The following is a 27,942-nucleotide window of genomic DNA, read 5'->3' as shown; positions in this document are numbered from 1 at the left end:
TTACACTATACATCACTACCTCTATCAGGTACTTCAGCAGTCCTAGACGTCCAAGCTACATGACAGTGGCACACCCAATAATCTGTAGATATATCCCTTCCTTTAACATGGCACTGTATCACTGATGCTCTGATTGTGTCTATCCCAGATGACCTATGATGTCACTGCTAATGTGACTACCGCTCTCCAGGAGACAGTACCCGGTAGTACAGGGTCCCATCATATGACTACTACCAGTGACCAGGAACGGCGTGAAGATACCATACAAGACACCACCATTGATACAAGCACAACATGGCGTTCACTATTATCATTGGGATACTGAGTGTCATATGTCATATCAGTACTACTGTGGCCTACAGTAAGACACAATATATGGTGTTATCCATCCCATGACGTTCGTGCTATTCACGTTACATGGCCACAGTGAAACGACTTCCACATAACCCGGAACTAACTACAGTCCCCAATCAATGGGTTAGGAAAATCTCCATTGACATCCACAGGAATTACTGCAGGAGTCCTGAAGGTGAATTGGTTAGATCTAGATCGCTGGATTATCTACTGTGATGAGAATAGATTAGAGTATATCAAGCGCCAAACCTACTTTTCAAGTCACTAGGTAGTGCCCCATCATTGGGGTTACCCCACTATGCCAAAAACCCCACCCGGGTAACTCCAACATATATAGGGCCCCCACTAAACAGTCCTTTGTGCGGGGACATTGTATATAGGTACTGTGTAGACCTGTAGTACTCTTGTTCCATGCAAATACTGTCTAGACTTGTAGAGTGAAAGTGTCGATTAACCAGGGATAATGACGAGCTGTTAACACTGTATAATCACTATATACTCATTAAGTGGTCACAAAAACGTACTACTACAGCATATACTCTTACCCTTAACACCTATAAACTTTTAATTAAAAGTATCATCAAGCTTTTATGAAACTTTCACCAAAAGTAATGCCAAACTTTTGTGAAACTTTTATCAAAACCATTACTAAACATTTACTGAATATAGCACTAAAATTTTAATTAAACCACTACGAAACCTTTACTAACAGTGCTAGAGAAATTCTACTGGAGTTTTACCAGAGCGGCTATTAATACATTATGAAACGTTTACTAACATTTCTAGAGTAATTCTACGAACTGTCCACCAAAAAAACTCTGTAACCTTATCCACATCACCATCCCTAACAGCTACTACTTTTATACTAAACTTCCATGTAACTTTTGATGAACATATCCACATTATCCCTAGTTATCGCGCCGAAGGCGCCACTACTTTGCCACTATGTCTTACCAAAAAACTCCAATATACCTCTTCCCTTCTTCTTGCCCACCATCAGTACCTCCCATGGACTCAGACTTCCCTTCCTGAACAATCCCCTACAATGCGACCTCATATGTGTCCAGTCCAGTGGCCATATGGCTCCAAAGGCTAGATAGAGTACCGCTACTAGCCAGGCTACGGTCAGCACAAAGATCCAGGGGAGCCTGGTGGTGTAGATGAGCTTATTGATCTCGTGGTGGAGGCCTCCTTTGGTGCCGTCATGCTTGATGTGATCACCCTCCAGGACACCCTTGAGGGTAGTCAGGAATGCATCGCACTTCTTGTTCTCTGTACCACCTACTACACTATTACTACCCCTAGGGCACTGTTGCGCCGAAGGCGCCCTTATAGAACTTTTATCAACTATACTACTCCACTGTCTCTACACTATCCATACTACTATACTACAACTCACCTTTGTGCAACTCCGTTACATTACCATACCCAAAGCCATACTTGTACAACACCGGTAGTACCCCGGTACATGATACGACTGAGTGACATTTACATACTCCGGTATTACCACCACCAGTGCCACCAGATGGACATGGATCACCATGGGTTCCACTGGTGCATCCAGGTCCACATCCACCAGCTCCTGCCGCACCTACTACACCATGAATCCATATGATATGGTTGCGCGCCACTCTAACGGACACTCGTGCGCCGAAGGCGCCCCTATCTCCATTGGCGCGCCCTTAAAGCACTAGAACCTACCATTTTTACACCCATCAACCTTACAACTAATCTCCCTAAACGCCTCTTCCAACCCCTCTAGTCCTGTCTTGAACTCCCCTATCAAATAGACCAACCATGACAGGTAGGTCCCGGCCATCGCTGGACTCAACTGGCCATACTGCTGGCCACTAAGGGGAGAGAGGTATTTGGCACCACTACCTGTATCACACTCTGTTAGGCACTTAAGGTGACCTTCCTTGCCGCCACTGCAGATTCCGCTGTTATTCCACGTGGTTAGTGCCTCGACCACTGCATCACCATTGTTACCGATACCTTTCATCCCCAGTCTGACATCCCCCTCTAATCCTTTCAACTTCTGATGCACTCCCTCTTGTCCACCACCACTCTTTCCCCCAATGTAGACTATATAGTAATAGAACCCAAAGAGGTCACCCAGAGTCCGTGGCACTGTGGGAGTAATACACGCCAGTAGTCTCAGTAGTACCACTAGGGTGCCACTAGAGCACTGTTCGGGGTCACAGTAGTACTCCAGGAGTAGTGACAGGGTATTCCCAGTGCAGTGGGCGGGGTACTTTCCAGGACTAGCACTACCTACTACAGGATGAGTCCATGTGACTACTGTGGCGCCCATATGACTAGGGTGTCACGCACCTTTGCCGTCCTCCAGCTTGTCTGTCTTATGGGTACCCTTGGTCAAATCTGTGCATACCATGAGTCACTATTGGTTACTGTGGCGCCCAGGGGGTGCCCCTAGTATATATACAGTGCTTTAGGGGTGCCATACAGTAGAGGTACTGGGACGTACCTTTGAAGTGAGTCTCACCGGTAGTGTTCCTCCCATCAGTGCTCCATCCCATTGGGACGGGACAGTGTCCATGTTGCTTGTCTAAATGACCTTTTGGATGAATAGGGCTCTCCATATTCATGTGATCCTCGATAGATGGATATTCATCTATGTTGCCCCTTCCTACTGTTTTAAAACAGCACATTCCATGTAACCCGTCACATAAGAAGCACATAAGAGGAGAATGCTTTTTACCACCAGCACCACTCTGTAATCCACACTGTTTGGTATGTTCATCTCCAGCACCTCCGGCACCTACTACACCATTAATCCATATGGCACGGTTGCGCGCCGTACTGACGGTCACTGTCAGTTAGCATACTTGTGGCGCGCCTATTAATGCTCATATACACGACCCACCTTCCGTTTTACACCTCCACAAGTTACTCTGGCTATAACCGCTGCCCCAATAGACTCCACTACCATACCTACAACTACTCCAACCAACTGCTACTCCCGATCCACTTGCTCCTCCCACCACTCCCGTACTGCATTGCTTCCTCAGGAAATAGAGCTGGTAGAAGCAGTGGTGGACATATATCCTCAGTTGGTCCAGGCACTGGGCGGTACTAATGTCCATCTGGAAGCCAAAGAGCCCATTGGCGTACATCCCATGGAGGGGGCCTACACATAGTGTTAGGGAGTGGTACTGCTAGGGTACTTACCGAACTGGGATACTTCCAGGTGGTACCCGCCGTAGCAGACTTCACCTTTCTCCAGGGCTTTTCCGGCGGAACCTGCTGCCGGTGCAGCTGCCTCTGCAGCCTTGTCTTTATCATCAAGGGTACATCTCTTATGAGTAGGGTCCTTACTATGATTGGGGCACTTGTTAGTACTCTGAGCAGCAGCACCAGCTCCTCCCGGACATACCACACCATTAGTCCACATGACTACCCCTAGGGCACTGTTGCGCCCCTATAGAGCCCTGTCTATGTCACTCACCTCCTGATGCCGTTGCCTGCACCACTTCCCTTTCTATGGTCCCCTGGATACCGATGAGTACCAGTGGGCAGTAGCCACAGGCGGCCATTAGGTAGTGGGTAATGTTGTCCCTAAGGAGGGTGGTACCGTTATTAGGTTCTGTGCTTTCTAACTTGTACTGCTCCTGCCCTTCCATCTTCCCTTGCATCCTCTCTACCAGCTCTCTGTATCCCTGACTATAGGGCAATGCACTAAGCCAGTATAGGATCTCACGGATGGTCCTGGGTTTCCTGGGATCACTAGTGGCCGCCTTCGCCGGGGTAGTCACTCCCTTCGCCCCGGCACTGCCTGCCCGGAAGTACCCACTGGCCAGGATGTGGAGTACCAATAAGGGATAGTCCTTACAGAGTTTTTCGCTATTCTTCTCTGCTTTATTGGCACTACCATATATAGTGCTGTAGTACTCAGCTACACTCTCTGGGTCACATTGGTACTACAGAGGAGGTGGGACTTACTCTGAGAAGGATCTTTTTTGAATTCGTTCCACTGTATGCCTTTGCTACCATTAGGATCCGTTCCCGATAGTAAATTCCATACATCTGATCCCGTCTTCCCACTACCTACTTCACCATAAGTCCACATGACCACCCTAGGCAGCACTCACCTCCTCCCTTCCCCTGATTCAACCTCTCCAGGTCGTAGCCCATGGCCGCCATGAATGATCCAAGTCCGGCCTTGTCACCAGACTCTAATGAGTGCAAACTACTGTTCTCCCATCTACTACTCCCCTTTCCCGTTAGGAACCCCAACTGACTGAGTCCACTCCAGATGAGACATACTGACCCTAGGAAAATACGGGCCAGGAGGTGGACCTCTGTAGTACTGTTGGTAGTTCTGTCACTATAACGTACCTTGGGCGGCTTTAACGGTGTCTACAGTGGCAGCAGCTACACCACTACCACCTTTACCACCCACTGCACTACCAGCCGATCCAGATCCTCCGGCACCACCTACTACAACATTAGTCCATAAGACTACCAGTGGGTACTTACCCGTGGTACCATTGACTATGGTAGTCCATAGAGCTGAGTCCCTAGAATAGGCTGATTTATAGCAATTGTTCGCAGAGGCACAGGTACAAGTACCACTAGAACCGGTACAACAACCGCCAGCACCACCACCAGTACATTCACACTTCTTTCCTATACCCTCTGTTCCCTTCAAACAACACTCATCTCCTTTTTCCTGCCACCCAACCCACTTCTGTAGTCCCTGTGCCAACTGGTCTATCAGTGTCCCTACGACCTCGGTGCCACCGGCGCAGGTATCCCTAGCAGCACTAGTGCTGCCACTAAGGAGTCCCAGGTCCGTGAGCACTGGCTGTACTATGGTCTTCTCCTGCTCTAGGAGCAAGTCGTCCCAGTACCTGTCAGGGCTGGGACCAGGGGACCCCGGGTCCTTGGCGTCGTACAGTAGGTCCTTCACTGCCTTAGCGAGGAAACAGATGCAGCCGAATTGGGGCGGCGAAGCCGCCGCCTTGTCATTCTTCCTACCATCCTTACCAGTAACCCTCAGGACCCAGTCAATGGCCTCCTTCAGGTTGGTGGGTGCCTGGGTGAGGCTGGAGTAAGGCCAGGTGGACTGTGTAGACATTATGTTACCACCCCTTGGTGAGAGAGTGTCCAGTGAAAGTCAGTGGTAGTCAAGGTCAATGTATCGGGGTGGAATCCTAGGGAGGTGGAGCGCGCCGTAAAGAGATAGGGGCGCCTTCGGCGCGACAGTATTTTGGTGGCGCGCAGTGTGAGTACTAGGGGATTCCACTATAACAGTTACATCACCACTACGATATTAGTCTGGTGGAATCCCATAGAATAGTATGCGCGCCACCAATCTACGGGCGCGCTCAGTATATATAGGATTCCACCCCGATAGCCAGACCACTTCCTCACCACTGCGAGTACTGCTGAGTACTCCTAAAGGCACTGACAATGGCCGTGAATAGCACTTTCACGCCGAAGGCGTCACTAACAGAGGCTCCCACCAACCTGAAGGAGGCCATTGACTGGGTCCTGAGGGTAACTGGTAAGGATGGTAAGAAGCTGGGTGATGGAGGTACGTTACTGTAGACACTACTGTGTTATGCGCGCCCTATTGATGCTCCCTGACAGTGTCCTTTACAGTGGCGCGCCTTAGTGCTATGGAAATCATTATTGTACAGAATGTATATGTGGCCTGGCGGCGGCAGTGACTGACCTACTGCAGTCAGTACAACTGGAGTACCATGGTAAGTAGACAGTAGTATACCAGTTCAGCTACATTATAGGCTATGAGGGTGATGTTAAGAATGGCGCTGAAAATTCCAACAGTGGTGCCACTAAAGCTGACGTTGACAGTCGTCTCAACGACCTATTCTCCCTAGTCCAGGGACTAGGTGGTACCTCCGTGGTCCGGACCTATATAGACCAACTGGCACAGGTACTCAGTGCACTCGTTGGGTGGAGTAAGATAGAGAAGTGTTGGGAGGGCAAGAATGAGTGCAAGAAGGGTAATAAGGAACATCATGGCCAAAATGGCGAGTGCAAGTATCTAAAGGATATAGAGTCGGAGAACAAGTGTGGTGATTGTGGGTGTATGAAATATGTAGTGATCCCGAGCGTCGATTGGGTACAACTGGGCAGGGGGTGTACAAAGTGTAAGGGTAGTGGCACTGATGAGGAGGCGAAGAAGCAGGGCTGTCAGTGTGATACTGATGATGAAGAGGGCTGTAGTGCTGGAAATGAGTGTAAATGCGCTCTAGCAGGCAAATGCTGCAAGTGTTGTTGTAAGGGGAAGCAGTGTGGATGTCAGGATGCCAAGTGTATCTGTTGCACTGAGGACAAGAATGACGACACGAAAAAGCTTGGACGCCCTACATTTCATGACAGTTATCAGTCTGCATATGGAGAAATGAATTTCATATCAATATACGATGGATCAGATTATCGTATAAGCTCCACATGGACAGATCTAGTGGAACGGGGTGGTAGTAAGACTCCCTCCCAACGCCGTCACCACTGTGCCCGGATACTCCTAGGGTCAGTATGTCTCATTTGGAGTGGACTTACTTATATGTATTGGACAGGAAAGTGGACCAAGGGTAGTCCATACTGGAACAATCACATCCTGGATGGTAGTGGTCTAGATGATGGTACCCTATCCCAATGGCTACAGGCCCTAGGGTTTCCTAAGACAATGTTGAATAACCATGGGCCGAAAAATAGATTAGATCAGGTCATATGGGATGGATTTAGGGATATGTTTTTCTTGGGATTCCTGGAGCCTAGTGGCCTTGGTGATGGTGTCAGTGACACTAATGGTAATACAGCGAGAAGTCCTTACGGTATGAATTATGCCGGTTTTGTACATACTGCACATAGGGATTCATTCAACACTGATCAAGCTGATGTCTTTAAGGACAACGGTACCGCACAGGGAATTAACCAGCATAAAAACGGTGCCATTTTTAAGCTCTATATTCTATCTTGTGCCTACTTTACTGGGTTACAGAAAAGGAATAGTGAGAGTACTCCAAGGACTCCCCGTACCATCCGGGAGATCCTCTACTGGCTAAGTGCATTGCCCTATAGTAAGGCCTACAAGTATATGCTAGAGTATGCCAAGGAAGTATTGAAGAAGAAAGCACCAGACGTCGACGGCAAAAAACAGCTTTCGTTCTACCAAACAGGTCGTTGGGCTCCTATTACAGTTGATGAATACAACCTGTTTGCCCACTTCCAAGCAGTGACCCAGTACTGCCCATTGGTCCTCATAGGTATCCAGGGTGGACTACACAGCACTGACAGCAGTACTCCTGCCATCCACTCCTTATACGCTAACACTGAGTGCAACTTCACCTATCCCACAGTGTCTATACAAGCATACAACCAGGTGGTTCACTACATTAGGGCTCTATTCTATCAACTCTATTTCCTTAGGAAGCAATGTGCGGTGAAGGTTGCTTGTGGAGGTAAATGGCGTGAGTGTAGGTATGGCAAGGATGTGGAGTCTAAGGGGGTAATTAGCTGGATGTGCCTGGGGTGTAACCCCATGGAACATGATAGGAAATGTAGGGTGGAGAAGTTGAGGAAGGGGTTGGTGGGGGTAGAAAACGAGTTGAAAAGGTTGTATTATGGAACATCAGGAACACTGTCAGGATCTTTGAAAACACTATTGGAGAAGATTGGTGAGGTAGTGGTACAATTGGGTAATGCCCAGGAGGTATTGGAAAAGAAGGCTGAGAATAAAGCGATAGAGGGGGTGAAGGTGGCACTAGGGAAGGCTAAGAAGGAACTAGAGAAGGCTAGGACGGGACTAGAAAAGGCGGTGAAGGTGAATGGTGGGCTGACTGGGAAACTAACGGAGGCTAAGAATAAACTAGATGCACTGACGAAGAATGGTGGTGGTGGAGCACTAGATACACTAGCGAATGGTAGTCATGCTGGGTCATTACAGCAGATAACTAGTGAAGCACAAAAGTGGAGGAAGGATTACAGTAGTGCCAAGGACAGGATAAGTGAGGTTATTCATAAGGTACTAGAGGTGCTGACAACATTGAAGGAGGGAGTCAAGGAGAAGATAAAGGAAGAGATGAATGGCCACGAAAAGGCGTTAAACGATGCCATCGACAAGCTCAAAGACATTTGCAACTCTCCCAAGTGCCCACCCTGTAATGACCACATAAACAAGTGTGGCCGGCAGGGAGAGAAGAAGACCTGTCCAACATGTCACCAACAATACATGGACGGCTTTCCCTCCCCCCTCCAGGCATTCCTAGAGGATAGGTTACCAGGTTTTAGTTGTAACACTACCATGGAATTACTAGAAAAGTGGGAAGCGAGTAAAGCTGGCAGTACTCCCTCCTCGGATGAGTACCCACCTGCAGCATCCCACCTAGGACACTGTGGTGGTTCCGGCCAGTGCTGCCCACTGCCAATGGGATTTAGAAATTCCTTCTACAAGGGCAGCACCACTGACTGTACCGGCCAACGCCTTTATGGCATCCTCTACTTCTTTAGTAACGAGAACATGATGCAGTCTTGTGTTTATACACTAGTGAGAGTCACTGCAGCACTCAGTGCTACAACACCACAGGTACTGGGTGATGTCTTTGGGTTCTTTAGGGGTGGTGTAGGAGAGAAGGAAAGTGGAATGAACAAGAATGGGCGAGAAGGAATAAAGTGTAATCACACAGGCGATCCGTCTAAGAAAGGAGATGATGACTACGTTTGCGGCTGGTGTGCCTCTGGGTTACGAGATGAGGTAAAGCAGATAGAGTGGATCCAAACGGTAATGGGCGGGAAAGACTACAGAGAGACTGTCGGTAATGCACTCATAGAGATTAAGGGCGATAAGGGCACTGTCAGTGCATATTCCAGTAATGGTACCTCTCCATCCGCCCTCTCGACACTGACCAAGGACTCCGAGTACCTCTCCCCCCTAACCGGTGAGCTTTATACAGCCGTGAGTGCCACCTTCGGTGGAACATACCTCTCATGGGTACTATATCTATCAGATGCACTTCAATGGGGACTAAAGTCACTGACCAGTGAGTTCCTGCAGATTGAATGCCGTGGCTGCAAAGGACAATGTGACCCCAATAAGTGCAAAAAGGGAGAACACGGACAGAAGAGTACAGGAAACAGTGGCCAATGTGGATGCCAATCAATCGTATCATGCACCGGGGTACTACCAGTACTCTATAGACATGGGTTCAGTTATGGTAACCCATTCAATCTGGAGGGGTTCGAGCAGGAGAACAAGGAGAAGGGAGATTATAGTATAGATAACAAGGGTGGGAAGAAGCGTTGTCACGAGTTCCTAGAGAGCCTGAAGAAAGTAATAGAGAGCACTGAGAAGGACCAACAGAAAGACACTAAAGAACACCCCCTCACCAACCTCCTCTCCCAGGTCGGCCAACTCCAATACGACATACGGCTCCCCTGGATCTTTGTTCTTACGTTAGCCTGGCTAATGGCGGTACTCTACCTTGCCTTTGGTGCCATATGGCCATTGGACTGGACACATATGAGGTCACACTGGTTACGGGGTGGTGAACACCAGTGGCAATGTATGTGGTATAAGGTGATGACGGGACGCAAAGGAATGGAACTGGTGGAGTATTTTGGTAGGAAAGAAGTGAAAAAGGACAACAGAACACTAAGGACAGTGTTTTTATCTGGAGCAAAGGGTTGGGGTGGTGGGTAATACGAGTGACCCATGTGAATATAGCATACATTTGCCTATCGATTGATGCAGAAGCTACAATAGACTGTGACTATAATACCAAGTGGAGTGTATGACTGGGTGGTTAATTAATCCGTACCTAGTTGTATGAGTACCGCGAAAAGATGACAATCCAACGACGAACAAGTGTTACTTACAATGTGGTAAAGGTTGAAGTACCGCTGGGTCATTACTGTATCACAAATATATAACAATGCACAGTAACGTGGTATGATTAGGATCAAAAAACCGCTTGTTAACGCATATAGACGTACAGCCTCCTGAGTCAAAATATTATGGTCCCAATATCAAACTTATTTATTATGCATTTCAACTGGTCACGCTAGACAGTTGTGCAACTTGGTCAACATAACCAGAAAACGAATACTAGGATGTGAAGTTATATTTGATAATTTCAGCCAATGGATTTCCGCTGAAAATCCGCTACATATATTTTCAATTAATCGATAAAACAAACGTAAAGAACCATTTCAGTCTACCACCATCTGGTCCATAGTTTACCGTATTCATTTATGAAGGTATAGATCACATACCTCGAGATGCTAATACCAGACACATATTTAGCGATTTTTTATACTTAAAAGTGTTTAGTCTATGACACGAACATATCTGCTTGTGCTGCAATCCTTTGTGCAGAGACTTTGGCATCCATGAAAAGCGAATCGGCATCATCGATAAACCTTCGGTTTAATACATCGCTTTGTTCCAGTTGTCTAAGAATGTTAGCAGGGGCTATAAGCTGCATACAGTAGCGCAGGCTTGCATTGGCGCCAATTTCTCCAAGGCGGATCAACGCATCATCACTAAGGGGTACGTTTTCTGTTTTCCCTCTTATGCGTAGTATTTGCACCATCTATATAGTGTTTGGTGAAATGTGGCATAATGTTACCTCATCTATGGTGTAGGGTAGAGTCTTGATAATCATAAGTCGGTCCAGCAAATCAATTGGTAACCCATGCGGTTCGATTGAATCCGACCCTCTGACAGTACAGACCTACGGTATGTAAATCATTTTTATGCATTACCTACACCCCGATTTGTTGCAAGTATCACGATTGGCGCCAACGGCGACTCTAGCACTTTGGTAAGATAAGTAAAGCATTCGATGTCCAACATGTGTACCTCGTCTATATATAAGACACCGGGTACAACTTCCGCTATTCCCATATCAATATACCGATTAACAGCCTTGTTAACTTCTAATCGCAATTTATCAGTGATTTCCGTTTTCTTAGGGCGTATATATTGGTTGATCATTGAGAGAACATCATTCCCACCCTGTTGTATTGTAACATATGCCTGTATACCTACCGTGGGTTGTGCATTTGCTAAATCAAGGTCGTTTAACGAGAGTTCTTGGACACACTGCTTCTGTTTGTAGACATCACCTTTTGGCAAAGGTATATATTCCTCAACCTCTAGGTCGTATTCTGTTGCGTAAGTATCGCACCTCCCGCATCGCCTAACTTGAGCTGTATCAAAATTAATACGTCACAATGGGTTCATACCCGTGGTTGCATCGATGTATATGACATCTCCGATAGTAACCTTTTCCTTAACCAGCTGATCGTGTACCTGTGGTGCCAACCTCAGGGTTTTAGTACCCTTCACGGTCTTTAACGTCAAAATAACTGCGCTTATACATTTAGCTGTAAACATTTAGATACATTCGGGTGAAACTTACCGAAACCACCACTTGGATTTTCAGTTTCCTCAGCTACTAATTCAGTCACCTCTCCTTCATACACTTGTTTTTCTTCCTTGAGGATAATATGGATCGACTTGCGGAATGCTTCGTTCAATATCTCAGTTTTCTTCACTTCACTGCTAAAAACTTCAGTACTTGACAGCAGTATAAAAGGAGCTGATGTACTTATCTCTCTAGCTATGGCCATGGCAAGAGCAGTTTTACCACTTCCACTGGGTCCTGCAAGTAGAAGTGCCCTTCCTATGAATGTTATGAAACAATTTTTGTTGTAGACATCATATTCTATATACAACATTATATACATACCTGCCATCTTCTTGGCCTTAATCATGTCCACAGCCAACTGTGCAGCCTCCCTGGCGCGATACTGGCCAATAAGTCCGCACCCTGGATCGAAGCAATCAACGTATGCATTCCATGTATTGTCATTTGAGTTCTCGGGTGTTTTAATTGCAGTAATATCTACATTGAATATCGATGGGCTAACACCTAGTCCCTTGATATGACTATGGACAGAAGTCTTCTCCTTGATTACTTTTGGCGCGTTAACCTCCGCTTTGACAATATCTAAATTTGGGACACAATCTTTTACCACCCCTAAAGCTGCCATTTTGCATTGGAAAACCTTCTACTGAATAATGTAGCCTACACGTTATTATGGTGTCATCTTGTGTACCTTCTCCATGAAGCCGTTGTGTTAAAAGACCTAGTTACAAAATATGTGACAACAATTAACCAAATCACTGGGATGCACACATTTAGTGTTGAATATGTGTATGTGGAATTTATTTATACAACTGTCTGGTAAATCCCTGTACAATGATTCCATCGCTCCACTTTCCATGCTGTCTAAAACAACTTAGATCCACACGCTGTTTTCTTAATACTAGTCTTTATTTGACAGTTCTATTTGGCGGATTTTGCTTGTGGATACAACAACACGTTTGACCCGAAACAATGTGTACAGGTCATGTTTTGAAGCTGAAGTCTGCTAATATTGCATATTAATATTAGTTTCATTATAATGTAACATTAGTTGAATAATGGATGTGTATGTGTGATGGCTGCTGATGGTTGCTTCTGTTTTGGCCGCATTTCCGGTAATGCCAAGAGAAGTGGTACTTCCAGAGCTGGGACCAAGGATTTTCAGCAATTGCAAAGGTCAACGTCAACCTTCACTTCATTAGCAGATCCTGTTGTTTTGGGGAGTTCAATATTAGGCGATTTGGTGGCACCTCCTTGGCATTCTGTAACTATCCATGATGGTCCTATTCCAGGTAACCTGTGGGAGGATCCAAAAGGGAGACCCGGTTTAACTAGCAAGCAAAGAAAGCGCCTGGGTGGATGGATTCATTTATTTGATGGCGACAATCCTATGCGTCGTTTGTTTACGGCTGTCCCTAGCAGTGCCCGTATAAAGCAAGGTTTTGTTGCTGACTGCTCTTTTCTGTCCGCTTTATCTTCACTTGCGGATTATGGGAAGAAGCATTGCACATCCTTGTTAACCAATATAATAAAATTTGTTTCGATTGAAGGTTCCGAGACATCTAGATTTGGTCTTTCTGTACCTGTGGGCACAGATGATAGTGACACTGCTGTACCAAAGGTTGCCATTGGGGTAAAACTATACTTCAATGGCGTTGCAAGATGTATATTAGTTGACGATTGGGTCCCTGTTCGCAGTGACGGTCGGTTTCTTTCTGCTCATTCCGTCGATCGCAATGAGTGCTGGGTAACGGTGTTAGAGAAGGCCTTTGTGAAACTTAACGGCGGCCGCTACACCATTCGTGGCACTAACCCTGGTATAGATACATATCACTTAACTGGTTGGATTCCTGATATTATAACTCTGCCTCAAATCACATTGTCAGATGACGGTGGGAGATCCTTGGAGCATTACCCAGAAAAGTGGGATCGCATGTGGGATGTGATGTATGCTGGTTTTTGCAGTGGTGCGTGTGTTATTTGTTTAGGAACTAGCTCACTACCTGATGCTGCGCCGTCGGGGCACGATAGCGTAGAGGGAATTTCGGTGTCGTCTGGCATCGTTAGCCACCATGCTTACAGTGTTCTTGATATTAAGGATGTGCTTTTGCCAGATAAATCCCGGTTGCGCCTCTTGTACTTAAAGAATCCTTGGGGCGACGTGTCTTGGAAGCAGCGCTTTTCTCCTGGTGACGACTCTTCTTGGACCAAAGAACTCTGTGAAGTGTTACAATACACACCCAGCGAAAAGGACAATGGAGTGTTTTGGATAGAGTGGAATGATGTTTTACGTTGGTACTCTCACATATACATCTCTTGGAAGCCAACTGTATTCCGTAACCGTATAACATTACATCAACGATGGATTCAGAACCCTTTTTTCTTGAACTCCCTTGTAAGTGATGACATGCACTTATCGGTTTTTAACCCGCAGTTTAATTTAACTGTATCTTTTGATGAGTATAATTCTGCCACTGTTTGGATCCTCTTACTGCAGCATAGGCACATTTCTGAGGAAGCTCACAAGTATTTGGCTATGCATGTTTTTTCCCGTGAGCACGTGGTAATATGCCCTCCGATGCCAGATGTACAGGGAGTCTATAGCAATGGTGAATGTATTCTCCTAAAGTTGTTGGTAAAGCGCAGTGCTAACAGCGAAGCGCCTGCTGACCACATGCTCACTGGTGAGTTAGTGACTCCATATAAATCTGGTGATAGCTTCGGTCTTTTGGTTTTGTTGTCATGTTACGCTGAAAAATTAGAACGAGACTTACCTTTTACGATCAAAGTGTTGAGTTCGAGACCAGTAGAATTGATGCCTTTACCATGTTTAGTGAAGCCGCATTGGTATACTACGGTGATTTGTGGTGACTGGAATGGTGTCAATTCTGGTGGTAGTCCTAATAATATATGGAGTTATTTCATGAATCCTCACTATAGACTTGTGCTTGAGGACTTTGGTGAAGTGCTGGTTCTTCTTGAATGCTCAAGTCCGCTATCGGTTAATTTGAGGCTGTTTCCTGGTAGAATCGCCACTCCTAGGGCTCTTAAGGGCGGGAAAGTAGTAAGTTCGGAGGACTACAAGATACACTGCTGCTCCATACATCGGTTTCTTAAAGGTGGGCAATATGTTATTATACCTTCTTCCTTTCGTCCGAATGAGCGAGGATCATTCAGGATAGTTGTTTATTCGAAGCGTCGAAGTTCCATTAGTCTTATACCATATCCTCATTGCCCCGTGTTGCCTTCGCCAGAGTTCCACATACAGCGTGTTAATATGACTGAGCCTATACACTTTGAGACTGAAGTACCTACCTCATTAGCTGTTAGGATCGAGGTACCGACTGATATAATGAGTGATTTTTTTGCCATATTTGCGTCATCTTTAGGCGTTTCACATCCAACCCCGAAGGAAGTTCCCTGCAATTTCCAGTCAAACGATAATGTATACTGCCTCGATACTTCATGCTCTTTGTGCGGTGGGCCAGGTTCTAGGTTCAGGGAGATAACCCATGAGGACCCTTCCCAGAGCAGGGGCTACTACGATCTGGTACTCTACAGTGACTTGAACGGTGGCACGTCTAAAAACGGACGCACGCCCTCTGCATCAGCACGGCACCTTTTCGAGACTGAGCGTGTAGTCAACTTTACTCTGGCAGATATATTACCGTCAACTATGCCTTACAGGCTCACTGCGCTTGGCGGTGCCTCTCAAGGTGTGGTTACCTTTACATCAGATAAACCCATATCAATTATGTAATGTAGTGAAAATTGTTATAATAAAGTGTTAGAACCACGGTTGGTAACTCGTTTTCAGCTTCCCAAGGGTGCCCGAGTCCGCGGATGCATCTATTATGCACGTGATAATGTTGTTTATTGGCATCGTGTACTGTTCCTGGTCAGTAGGCGATCTGAGGTAAGAGCAGTAGTTTAGCACACGGCCAAGGTACTCCTCCAGTATGTTGACATCGCGATTGGGAGGCATACCAGGGGTTGACGGTACTGATCCGTTGCTTGAGCATTGGCTGTTGGCTTGGGCCTGTTCCGGCTTGTAGTGAGGTGAGCTGGTAGCTGACTGCATTAATCCTTGGTCATCAGCCAATATAACACTCAGAGCACTCAATATATCGACCTTATGAGTGTGTATAGCAGCGCATAGAGCATATATTACTGCCGGCATGATTCCCATGCGGCATACAGGGCCTATCATGGTTTTGATGTTACGCGTGAACCTGAAGACCCTGAGCTTTGAGTATTCCACAAATATCTCACGTGAATAGTTAGGTTTGAAGTCAAGTTGGTTGACTTGGCCGTTATGGAAGTTGAAGCTTAGTTTAGATGGTGTAGCATATGGAGTAAGGAACATAAGTCCAAGCAGTGCCTGGATTGAGTAGCTACTCGTGAACATGCGGCGCATGGTCATGAAATCCTGGTAGCCGTCAAATCTCTTAAGTGCATAGTTAAACAATATGTCATCTGGGATCAACGAACAAATCTCACTATATGCTTCCATTAAGACATCTTGATGTATTTTTTTGTACCAAGTTCCAAACCACGGATACTGCTTATCTTTGAAAAGCTGGTACACTCGTATAAATCCTGGATTATCAGTGCACTCAGGGTTGAATTTTTGCCACCTTTGCACCAGCTGATGTGTTACACCAGTCTCCATTAACATCTTATGAAGTACTAGCAACAAAGTGTTAGTTTGCTGATACATGGAAGGGTGCATGCAGGCGAATCCATTGCGATTAGGACGTTCTTTAACCAGATTTTCATAAGACACCGCTTGAGACATCACCTGTGACATTATTTCGTTGTGTACATCCTCCTCGTAAAGGCACAGGTATGGATCCAAAGATACCAGATTTACGGACGATAGAGTCACATTACGTTTCACGGTATCGTTATACTTCAGCGCATAGTGGTTTAACAATTTCAACATCTGCGTTAAATGCTGCTCAGATTTTTGCCTTATTAAGCTCAGAGGTTGGACTGTGTATAGATAAACCTGGCCATTTTGAGCAAGAAGTGATATTGACTTCACTGTCTGGCGACCGCGCTTACGCTTGCTTACGTAATGCATAAGTGAGACTACATTGCGGGATTCTCCAAGGCAATGCCTCTGCTTGGGCTTAATAAGGCTACGTGTCGGTTGCAACGTTGGTAGCTGTAGTTCCATATTCATCATTTGCAAATTCTTGCAAAATTGATTAACCTTCATGTTGTCCATGCGCTGTTTCAACAGGTCAGTGTGGGACATCTTCGAAATTTCGCTCAATTTGACCATCCACTTCATTAACAGGTTCATAGTCTCACCGCAGTTCATACCCGATGCACCGTTTACAAAGTCCCTTTCGAATTCTTTCATCATCGCTACAAATGCAGACTCCGAAATGCCATAATCGCTACCTCCAGGACGATGAGGCATCTTTATAGCAAGACAATTGAACATTTGAGCAGGTATGTTTTCGTTGAATGGTAGGTCTAGGCACTCTTCAAACACTGTCTCAGTGGCCAACAGAACTTCATCGACAAAATCAGGTCTGCCCAAATGTGCCACAGTAGTTGCAAATGACTCCAACATGGTGCCCACATTAGGGTTAGAAGCTATTAGTCTACTCAATATGCGTCTGATAGTCGATGGTTGCGTTGCTTCAGGTGCGCCCTCAACATCACCAATTGAGTTTTGAACAAAGTACTCAGATCTCAGTGCGTAGAACACCTGCTGAGGCAACTTAGACATGAGCAACTGAAGAATGTGTTGCATTTCACCTTCTCCGTGTTTGCAGAGTGACGATATCAACTGAGTCTGCCATAAAAGCCATACGCTAGCAGGTACACGCTCGCTATACTTCTTGATCGTCTCTACACAAGTGGTTTGACCCGCTTGTTTCATTTCATTAATCAGGGTCAACACTCTGCCTATGAGCAACCAATGGTCATGTGGCCGTATGGAAACAGCTGTGAGGTAACCGATGATAGCAGATTCATACAATTCAGCCTGGAATGCGTTATCACCAGGTTTGCACATTTGAGCAGCTGCATGATCAATGCGCTTGTCGTTGTATTTGGCCCACGACTGCCAGTTTTTGGCATACAACGGTTCCAATTTAAGCGATTCCAGCATGAGATTAGTGGCAAGCTCATTTTCTGGAATAGGTATCCTCTTTGCGATATCGTAGCCTGCCCTACGGCTTATGGCTTCTGCGACTAACCTGACTACCTGCGATTTCAAGGGTTCACAACCCACACTAGGAACTAGCTCAAGGTCAATATTAACCACCCCCTTTAGCATGTCCAGAATATTTATGGGTATTGACAAATATTGCTTAATTCTCTCAACCATGATCATGAGACAATCTTCGGTTACAACGTTGCTGTGGTCTATAATCGACTTGTGATATCCCTGTGCCTTGTTTAAAAGCACTGAAGCTAATATTGGATTGTGATGATGTTTACGAGTTACTGAAGCAAACTTGGTCAGCGTCCACTGTAAGTCTTGCAAATTCAGTATTGCACCAACTTTGTCATCTTTGGTTAAATAATGGCTATTGGTCAATGCAGTTCGTATAGTGGAGTACAGAAAAGTGCGCCAAGACAGCATGTCGTGCCAAACGGATGGTATATCTCGCTCTGAAGGCATGCGTTGACGCCACTTGCGTATGATAGTGCTAGATTGTGGCAAGTGCCCCGTTTCAATATTTTGCATAATGTTGGTCAAATACTTCATACCTTCCTCAACTTCTACATATCGTTGATGTAGCCGCATAGGGGTGTGATGTGCTTCACTAAGTCCCTTAGGAAGCACAGTCCACGATTGTACTATTGCATCTTTGCCAGTCCTTAACATCTTTTCAGCCTTGGCAGTAGCGTTGATCAGAAAAATAGATGACATCTCACTTCCACGCTCTTTAAATGGTAATAGATCAGTTTGCAGCTGCTGGTAAATGCGTACGATCTTACTTTCACAATCGTCAAGTGCGCATATTCGACTCACGTGATTCAGACCATCGTCTGGCAAAACTTCACCCCAATCTTGCAGAGCGCAGCTCGATTGCACAAACAGATGGCGATCTCCAGCAACGAAGGAAACATCCCTAAGTAAGTCCCATTCGCCAAGCTGCTTACTTGCATGTACCCATCCGTTGTACCATAGCTTAGATTCGTCAAAGCTAGAAACTGCTTCTGCTGTTTGCCCTGTTAGAGCTAAGGAATCCATGATAGAATTAAATTCCTTCTGAGCCTGTTTCCATTTAGCATGCTGTAAGAAAGATATAGCCAAACGAGTTTCCTGTGTAATAACCCATGTGCGATACGCGCCTATAGCCATGTCGTTCATACCAAGGCTCTCGTAAATGTCAGACAAAACTGTAGCCATTCTTGTTATGTCCAAAGGCTGGGACATCAGCTGTTTTTCCAGGTGATATAGCACTTCGTCCCATGCACCCAAGATAATTGTAATATACTTCAGCACCTCTGGCGGTATATTAATCGGTGGATAGCATTTAATCACGGCCTGTAAAACCGGTTTACACATGAGACCACGATTCCACAAATGACCATCAAGACACAAATAACCGCAAATAGCAGAGCCTAGTTCCTCTTGCTGGAATTTAGTGAGAGTGCTGTACAACTGAGGTAAGATGGAGCTCCAAATTTGTGATGCAAACAACCTATCATGATGCCACATATTACAAATACACGTTTTAAACCTCGAAGCTACTGCTATGCGCTCGAAGTACTCCGTGTAATATCGATACAACTTTTGCAACATCACATTCGCAGATTCCAGCAATTCGGGTGCGACGTAGATGCTGATGGATTCCTCTACCATGGGCGTATTAACCTTATTCGATTCTTTAGCCATAGCCCTGAAATCACGCAACAGGAGAATTGTGTTCTTGAAAGTGTGTTTAATATCATCTTGGCATATGAGATCTATTTGAGAAACTTCACGATGATTGTTTTTAGGCACCAGAGCTGGCAACACTGGGTAGTGGTGAGAAAATGATAACCCCCAACTATCCAACGACCTAGTGAATATGATGTCCAGGAATAGTGGAATGTAAAATTCTCGGTCCTTGTTTTTGCTGATTTCCGAGGAAAATATGTATCGTAATATTGAATACATGTCACGTGGTGTTACAATCTCCTCAAAAATATCACTGAGTTTCCTATCTTTCATAGGCAAGGTGGCGATATATGCGATCATCCGGGTTCGTACATGGGAACCAGAATTGTTAGCTCTGTCCAAACATTTAAACATCAGTCTGAAGTAAGCGTCTGATATAGAGTTAATATGAGCAACGCTACGAATGGCATACACAAGCTCCAAGTCCAAAGTGTATTTATCACAAGAGCTCGCGTATACCGCTTTTACCCTGTCCAAGAGTGTTTTGTACGCTACTATTGTATACAAATTCTTTGGTTCCATTGAACAAAAATCTTCAAAGATTGTTCCCACCTCACGTGAATCACTGCTTTCAGTTAGCTCTTTTGGGCAGACATTCGTATCCCTTCGTGACCATGAGGTATAATCAATCATCACTGACGATACGTCAGAACAGGGTTCTAACTTGCAAAACTGCACCTTCGGTATTGCCTTCATACCTATATCATCTGGGACAGCATGACTTATACATGCATTATGGCTGTCTTCTCTGTTTACGCGCTTAACAGGTGTAGCAATGTCCTGGCTTACGATGTCATTAGACCTTTTCGCTCTAGCTTCGTCCACTAATTGCTGTTGCAGTGAATTTTCTACCTTCGTATGCGATTCAATAGCTGTGGAATCAGAGACGCCGGACTCTTTGCTGGATAGGTCGACATCCAGTGTATTGCGATCCTCATATTCCATCATCTCAGTAGCTATATCCAGCAACTTACTGCCGGATATTTGGTCCAAAGACTGTGTAATGTGGTACAAAACATCGTAAAGCTGATTCCTGGTGTCTTGGCCCAAAATGGCAATTGACCAGGTAGCGAGGGTCAGCAGCTGCTCCATATTCACACGTTCGTCCTCACTATATCTTTCATCTTTAGATATTACACCGAATACCCTAGGAATCAGAGTGGGACAGGTTATCATCTGTGTTGTACCAAGATGATCCACCGAAACAATCCGGTTAACCATGCGATACAATGCTTGGATAGACTCGGACAACACCGTAGTCCTAAGGTGATGCGATGACGATATATAACTGTCGACAGCACACAACAAAGTCAAGACAGATCTGACTGCATTAGAGAAACCAATGCGGTACTGAGAAGCGGATAGTCGTTTGACTTCACTAGCCCAGTCATCCAAAGTTAAAGACGCAGGATTTCTTGGAGATCCCTTAACTGGGACCCTGGGGGCTAGCACTGGCTGGACTTCATCAAATATCCTGGTAGCATCCTGGCCGTCGTTGGCAACTCCTTGCAATTCGGTGATCACTTTGTTCACGAGCCAGCGAGGAAATGGATGAGCATAGCTTTGTGCAAGAGGACATAGACGTACATCGACAACTTTAGCCTGGCACTCTGTCGATTTAGCTGTTCTAGGTAACGCCTTGGCTTCCAATGAATCTGACAAGACAGTTGTACTTTGACTGTCATTACTGGAGCTTGTGGGAGCACGTATGAGCTGTGGCTTGAAAAGACAGCACAATTTGTACAACACTGAACGCATTACGCGAGACAGCGACAATCCATCCATGTGCCACATAATATCTAACAGCTGCGTAATCTGCTGCACATCTTCTGAGCCAGGGGTTACAAGGTCAAGGGTCTGATCTACTATGCGCAACATAACCGTTGCCACTGCACTTTGCCAACGAGTGATGGTATCCGCTTTAAGCTCCTTGGCGCGCGCTATTACCTTGAATGAAGCGACAAACGTTTTCTTTGCATCGACTCTGTCCGGGCGCCTAATGCAGTATGAAACATTGTTGCGCAAATGGGTATGATTAAAACCACGACAAATAGAAAAATCCATCGGAATGGTGAAATAGTGGTTCAACTTGCAACTGAACAATTCAAAAGACGGATTTCTGCTGAACACCTGGGCTACAACGGGAATATATGATGCAACATTGGCGCTGTCAAAGGTTTCACTGTCAACATAGGCAGCCATAACGTCAATGCAGGCTTCCTTTATCCACGACAAGTCTACATCTATACCTTTGCGTTCAACTATTGCTACCGCACCAAAAAACGCATCAAACGCACCACTTTGTGCCATATTGCAGCACTGAGTAGCAACGTCACTATGCAAAGCAGCAAGGACACGCAACAGAATATCATCCAATTCATTACCGCATGATTGTAGATGCCAAATGAAAAGAGAAAAGAGTGGTATTAAACGGCCTGGCTCACGTCCCAAAGCTTTGATCTTGTTCAAAACAATCCATTTCCAAAGCTCAACTTTTGGTTCATCATCTGCACTATGTACTGTTTCCGGGACTGTATATACGCCGCACAATGCCTTCATCAGTATATCAGCACATTCACCAAGCAGTTTAACCAGTGTATAATTCCCTTTCTTTTCCGGATCCGCAGTATCCAGCTTAACAGTATGGTGCATTTTGAGAAAGACTACAGTTTCATCAGCTGTGATCACATCTACAAATCTTTCTAGGACTGCAGCTGCACCTATTGGAGGTGTATTCTTATGTTCAACGATCTTGGACAGACATGAAACAGACAACAGTTTGCCCAAGACATCACATTCAATTGAACTTTCCCAGAAAAATCGCACCAAATCATCAAGCACGGCATCATCCATTGTAGAAATTGATTTATTAAGCATGGGAACCAAATGTCTAAGTTGGTAGTTACGCATATTGAATGCGCTACCTCCCAGAATAGGGTTGAGCGTGGATCCACACTTGTCACTACTGTAAATTTCCAGGAATGCGTTGGCAATAATTCTGTTTACCTTTATACCATTACCATCTTTGTAAAAATTCCTTGTTTCCAGCTTTTCCAACGTCGAAGATGGCGGTGTCACCTTTATGAGAACCTCGGCACTGATACATGCTAATTTCCACTTTAATATCTTTTCATTGCTGATGGAAAATGGCGGTGCAAGTAGCGCGTCAATAAGCACAGTATCCTCAAAAGTTAGACGGCATATAAGATCAGCCAACCTCTTGAAATTCTTCAAATTGGTGATCTGATCAAGGTTTTTAACGCAAAGCCAGTGGATCAACGACATTGATAGCAGCGAACTTACAACATCATTTGATTCGAGAAACCCGATAACGTTGTACAAAATATGGTCCATGTCAGCTTTGTTGTGGATAAAGTAACATAATCCTAGACACTCAGTTTTCATCGATGTATTAAATATATTATGTATAACGCCTTCGGAAGATATTACTTGCCATATTCCATAAGCCACGGAACCTGGTATAATGACGCCTTTTCTAATGCAATCCACGCGAATGAACCATTGCTTGAAGATGAGATCTGTGCACGATCGCCTAGCACCAATATTGGCGATGAAAACGAGGTACTCAAGAAAGTTGGCATTTTGATACTCGTCGTTTATGGAAGAATTTAACATATTTTCTACCAAGGCCTTGGCAACATTCAGCAGGGACTCCGTTAATGCATCGTCTAACACAGCACGATACTGTTTCAAGACTGCTAATATTTTTTCCAGCAGCCGGTCGTCAAAAATCGTCTGTAGTTGGAATATGTACTCTTCTAATGCCATAGACAGAGTTTTGGCAGTCACAGATACATTTTTTGAGCTGTCCAAGATACCTTTAGCCTTTTGTGCTATCTGACTTCCACCAATCATCACTAACTTGATGAACCAGACCAGGACCATGTTAAATATGTGTTCCATATCCGGTGCCATCTTGGAATATTCCTCATTAATTAACAGTTGACCCAACATATCAACTAATGCATAAGCTTGATCCCTGAACGACTCTGTTGAATCATCACATCCAGCAATCGACTGCAAGTATTGCTGTATATTACTCACAGCATGCTCAAGCAGTGCAGCGTCACCATTTCCAAGCGTAGCCAGGAAAAGCTGTACATCAGGCATGTGAATATTACTGGCATTTGACATCAGGCGTTGTAGATGTTTCTGTACTTCGGACTTGTTCTTGGCTACTTTTAAACAGATCTGGCCTGTTGCACGCAAGTACCACAGAGGGTGCTCCAACAATGACACGGCCCACTGTATGATACCAGGCTCATCAACTTCCAACAGCGCTTTCAGCGTCTCGCCCATTATGCCCTCGTATTCAGTTATACGTATGCATATCTGAGCAACCGAGTTGGCAATATCGTGTATGTTAGGCTTGACAAAATCTGGATGCTGTTGACATATCTTTCCAAGAGCTATGCAGGCGCCTGCCTTTTCAGTTTTTTCATGTGAATTACACCCTAGACATAGCATAGACACTATGGCGCTACAGAGACCCGTGCATTGCATATTCATCGCCTGGGCGAAGACCGCCAGGAGAAAGTCTGAGGCCACTGTTACTTCCATGGGATCTACATTATCCCAGGCAAAACCAAAGTTGTACGCCAAAGAAGGCCGTGTAACCGCTAGTCTCGCGGCAATGCCCTGGAGTAAGATCACTGGATCAACTGCGACCTCCATATCTGTATTGGCGTGAGTCTTGTGGACAATCACAATGTACGTTTGAATTGTTTGCATCAATTGTTTCACATCACGATACGTTTCAGAACGAGGAAAGTCGCTCATTCCTACAGCAGCCACTTTGACCAAAGCGTGCATAAGTACATGTATAAACTCGGACGTAGTTTCCTGGGTGAAGTATTTTGTCGACCCTTCACCTTTCTTTTCGGCATTTAGCGATGCCAAAGTAAGAGCGCATTCAGATAGTGATACTGAAAAATTCAACAGAGGACTGACTGCATTGAGCACGAATACGGCTGATGCATCGAATTCCACGAAGCTTACCTTACGCTTCGACATTTGACGTATAACACTATTGAGACCATCAATCACTGGTATTCCCAGGCCGAATACATTGTCTATTTCAGACGCAGTTGGATCACTGCGACCCGGAGATTCACCTACATCTGTATCTTTGGAATCTGCATTGTTAGAAGATGACGAAGAACGTGCATAACCATTGGATATGCGTTTTTCCCTAGGGTTGGAAGAGTCGTCCAGGTTCACGTCACAAGCATCCATTTGTACTGGTACAGCAATGGCATGCTCTATATCATTCTTAACTGGCAGATTCCTGATATACTTCATCGCAAGTGAGCCCATCCTGGAAAAAATGGCCATTACCACATCGGCATTCTGTCTGAAGCCAGGGAGACTTGGGTCCTGCAGATACTGACTCAGGCATTGGATGAATTGCGGTTCTACTGTGGAATACCTGTACAGATTAACGTTTGACAGCAATTCGTAAGCTTCCTCAGGCGACTGGAAATCAGTCCATATATAAACCATATCCAGAGCAGCAGGTACAAGGTCCCACTTGAAGTCCCGTAGAATGCACATGGCAGGTTGTACGCATTTGCGCACCATTTCCACTGTAAATGGACCTCTGGCAGCCATCGCCATCATAAGTTCCAGCCAATCACGATGCACAGTTTCACCAGCCTTGGTAACCTTACCCAAGATGATGTCAGTGGATGGACGAATTACGGTCATAGTTTCTGCGTATTCACGCAGCTTATTAATATGTTTGAATATAGTTATGGCCACCTTAACGTGCGGGTCTCTTTTTGTGACGCACAGTTTTGATACCGCCGTGACAAGATGTTGAAGCTCGTTGTGACATGCCAGAAGTGATTTAGGTACGGTCATATAGGACTTGGCAATTACAATTGACATATCATGTGCGTTGTTGATAAGCATCTCCGGGACATCGCCTGAAAGCCGTTTTGCGCATGAATACCACCTGTTGAGTGAAAACAGGCCAACGAGACCTTCGCTATAGGTCACAACATTCTTTAGATATTCGAGGGCAGCGTGCTGATTCTTTAATATCTGTAGGACAAATATCAGCATGTGTGGTGTGAAGTGCTTTGCGTGCTCCCTGAAAAAACAGTCCAAAAGTTCTAACGTGAACCTGTTCCTAGTGCCAATCACGAAAACAATCGGTACAATCAGCTTCACCCATTGTTTTAGTTCAGTTTCGCGCAATGTGGACGTGAAAGAAGATATTATTGTCCTCAAGATTGACTTGAACTCATCGACTTGCATCAACTTGTCATATCTGGTACTGACATCGGCGCCACCAATAACGGTAGCAGCGGTGGCGCCGGCATCAAATATGCAGCATATGCACTTGCACAGTTCCATGATTTCTAAAGATGTCAGGTTACGCCTAGATGATGGACGGTTGTAATCACTTTCGCTGCTAAAGCCATAGGTCTTATCATGTTTTATCCTGGGAGTACCACCAGTTGGCGTTCTGAAACCATCACTTTTGTTGTCATACCTTCTCGTATCCTGACAAGATATCGGCGATGCGCTTTGCATACTACCCGTAGGGTTATTTTGCGGGGTTATTATATTGATGCATCCGGACAGTATAGTGATCAACGCAGGCAGTGACGTGCGAGCGAACGATATAAATTCCTCGTCATGCCACACATGCTTTGGCATATTGTAACTTTGGATCTCATAAGCGGCCTTGTGAAACATCACAGTGGCTATGTTATGATACGTGTTTTGATCAACTTCGTGTATATTATCAAATGCCTTTTCCAATTTCTTCGTCAACACTGCTAACAAAGCTATCAACCGTTCTCTGAGGTGGTAGTCATCAGTGCCAGAGTAGATGTGATGCAACTTGAGGCAATTGTCGGCCACTGTAAGGAGATCCCGGTCATCTATTTGTTCCAAACCGTCAACGAATACCGATATAATGGATATAGACACCATGGTTTCATGTTTCCAACTTTCATTTAACCGGATAAGAAGGTCTCCCATGACTATTTCAGCCAAAATATGTTTATTATGGCCGCTACCAGCAAGCAGTGTTATACACATCATTAGACTAGCCCTTGATTCATATGCATCTGTACGTTGCAACAGCTCTATTATCTGGTCGAACACATTCCTAGTGAACCCTTCGAGATCATTCAGGGTGACGCCAGTTAGATCGGCACAGCACTTAAGCGTCTGGCATATGACTTTAATGGCCATGTGATGAAACTCGTCATTTTCTATATCCATTAAAAACAGATAACTGACACTTACCTATATGTTGTATTGCAAAAAATGGTTCTGCCTTTGGTAGTACCTTTTTAAAATATCTGGCCCTTTCCGGCTGCTTGAACAAAAGGTCAACAATTAAAGAAACCGCACGCATGCGCCTTAATCTGTCTTCTGTATCCAAGATATACACGAATTGCATGGGACTAACCTTTAGCTGTGAAGTTAACATCTAGCAAGGACACGTATAGATCAAGGATAGCATCGATGGATGTCACACTGGGCCACATGTCAGGTAGCAGAAAAAGCTTCCCCGCTATACGCTCACATATTTCTGTTTGTGCTGTATTACGTTGGGTTGCGATGTTGTAGAGGCATATGTCAACGATTTCACGCTGTGCAAGTGTAAATTGGCCACGTTAAACTTACTGCCATGGGATCCTTTGGAATTCGCCATTTCATGCTAGATTCGAGCAAAATGAGCAACTGCTGCCGTATGATATCGTTTGATATTTGTGATAACAAAAAACTCTTGACTTCCTTGAAACACGCGCAAAGCTTAGCAACGCCCTCAGCAGTGGTCCCATTCTTTACATCTTCTAGCAATTCACGACACCTTTCTACGATGTTATGCGATGGAGCCTTGCGCGAACTTTCATCTGTCACGTTGTTTGTCTTTATCGCTACATCTTTGCTATCCATTGGCATGTCTTCTCCATGGTGCCTCCTCTGCCCCTTCGTGTTGACATCCATGGCGTCTTCGTATTCTGGAGCCATCGTTATTCTCAATACCTTGGCTCCTCGCTTGTTATACCGAATTACGTTGATGTGCAGGGCTGGGTTGATATGGTTGATTTCAACGAGCGTCCCATTGTGACCACGGTCGTTATATTCACTGATGTGTCGCCGTGTTGACTTCGTTTAGAGGCTTCCGTGACTTTCCCAATCAAGAGCCACCGTCTTAGATGTTATCGTGGACCCCCTCTCGAGCGTGTTATCGATACAACGATG

General features: G+C 45.2%; 5 protein-coding genes across 5 annotated transcripts; 2 read left to right on the top strand and 3 right to left on the bottom strand.

The window, feature by feature from the left end:
• Positions 1-1,247: 1,247 nt before the first annotated feature.
• On the bottom strand, positions 1,248-5,515 carry BBOV_III007700 (variant erythrocyte surface antigen-1 beta subunit). Its single transcript, XM_051767798.1, has 12 exons — positions 4,855-5,515; positions 4,714-4,812; positions 4,467-4,676; positions 4,318-4,422; positions 3,824-4,279; positions 3,547-3,777; positions 3,242-3,505; positions 2,843-3,136; positions 2,689-2,736; positions 2,056-2,628; positions 1,754-1,945; positions 1,248-1,635 (listed from the first exon to the last, which is right to left on the bottom strand). Exons 1-12 carry the CDS (start codon positions 5,453-5,455, stop codon positions 1,298-1,300), a joined length of 3,411 nt encoding a protein of 1,136 aa, XP_051623494.1. The 5' UTR covers positions 5,456-5,515; the 3' UTR covers positions 1,248-1,297.
• A 230-nt stretch (positions 5,516-5,745) lies between these two features.
• Positions 5,746-10,070, top strand: BBOV_III007690 (variant erythrocyte surface antigen-1 alpha subunit). The gene is made up of 3 exons (XM_001611847.2): positions 5,746-5,914; positions 6,021-6,086; positions 6,126-10,070. Exons 1-3 carry the CDS (start codon positions 5,791-5,793, stop codon positions 10,043-10,045), a joined length of 4,110 nt encoding a protein of 1,369 aa, XP_001611897.1. The 5' UTR covers positions 5,746-5,790; the 3' UTR covers positions 10,046-10,070.
• A 582-nt stretch (positions 10,071-10,652) lies between these two features.
• BBOV_III007680 (RuvB DNA helicase family protein) lies at positions 10,653-12,425 on the bottom strand. The gene is made up of 7 exons (XM_001611846.2): positions 12,099-12,425; positions 11,769-12,032; positions 11,593-11,733; positions 11,396-11,556; positions 11,114-11,362; positions 10,974-11,078; positions 10,653-10,937 (listed from the first exon to the last, which is right to left on the bottom strand). Exons 1-7 carry the CDS (start codon positions 12,400-12,402, stop codon positions 10,677-10,679), a joined length of 1,485 nt encoding a protein of 494 aa, XP_001611896.1. The 5' UTR covers positions 12,403-12,425; the 3' UTR covers positions 10,653-10,676.
• A 327-nt stretch (positions 12,426-12,752) lies between these two features.
• Positions 12,753-15,657, top strand: BBOV_III007670 (Calpain cysteine protease family protein). The gene has a single exon (XM_001611845.2). The coding sequence runs from the start codon at positions 12,853-12,855 to the stop codon at positions 15,535-15,537; it is 2,685 nt and encodes an 894-aa protein (XP_001611895.1). The 5' UTR covers positions 12,753-12,852; the 3' UTR covers positions 15,538-15,657.
• BBOV_III007660 (uncharacterized protein) lies at positions 15,505-27,888 on the bottom strand. Its single transcript, XM_051767691.1, has 4 exons — positions 27,361-27,888; positions 27,143-27,326; positions 26,977-27,105; positions 15,505-26,942 (listed from the first exon to the last, which is right to left on the bottom strand). Exons 1-4 carry the CDS (start codon positions 27,706-27,708, stop codon positions 15,565-15,567), a joined length of 12,039 nt encoding a protein of 4,012 aa, XP_051623493.1. The 5' UTR covers positions 27,709-27,888; the 3' UTR covers positions 15,505-15,564.
• Between the last annotated feature and the right edge of the window lie 54 nt (positions 27,889-27,942).

Source organism: Babesia bovis, chromosome 3, assembly GCF_000165395.2.
Source record: "Babesia bovis T2Bo chromosome 3, whole genome shotgun sequence".
Lineage (NCBI taxonomy): Eukaryota > Apicomplexa > Aconoidasida > Piroplasmida > Babesiidae > Babesia > Babesia bovis.
This window is presented reverse-complemented; position numbering and strand designations above follow the sequence as displayed.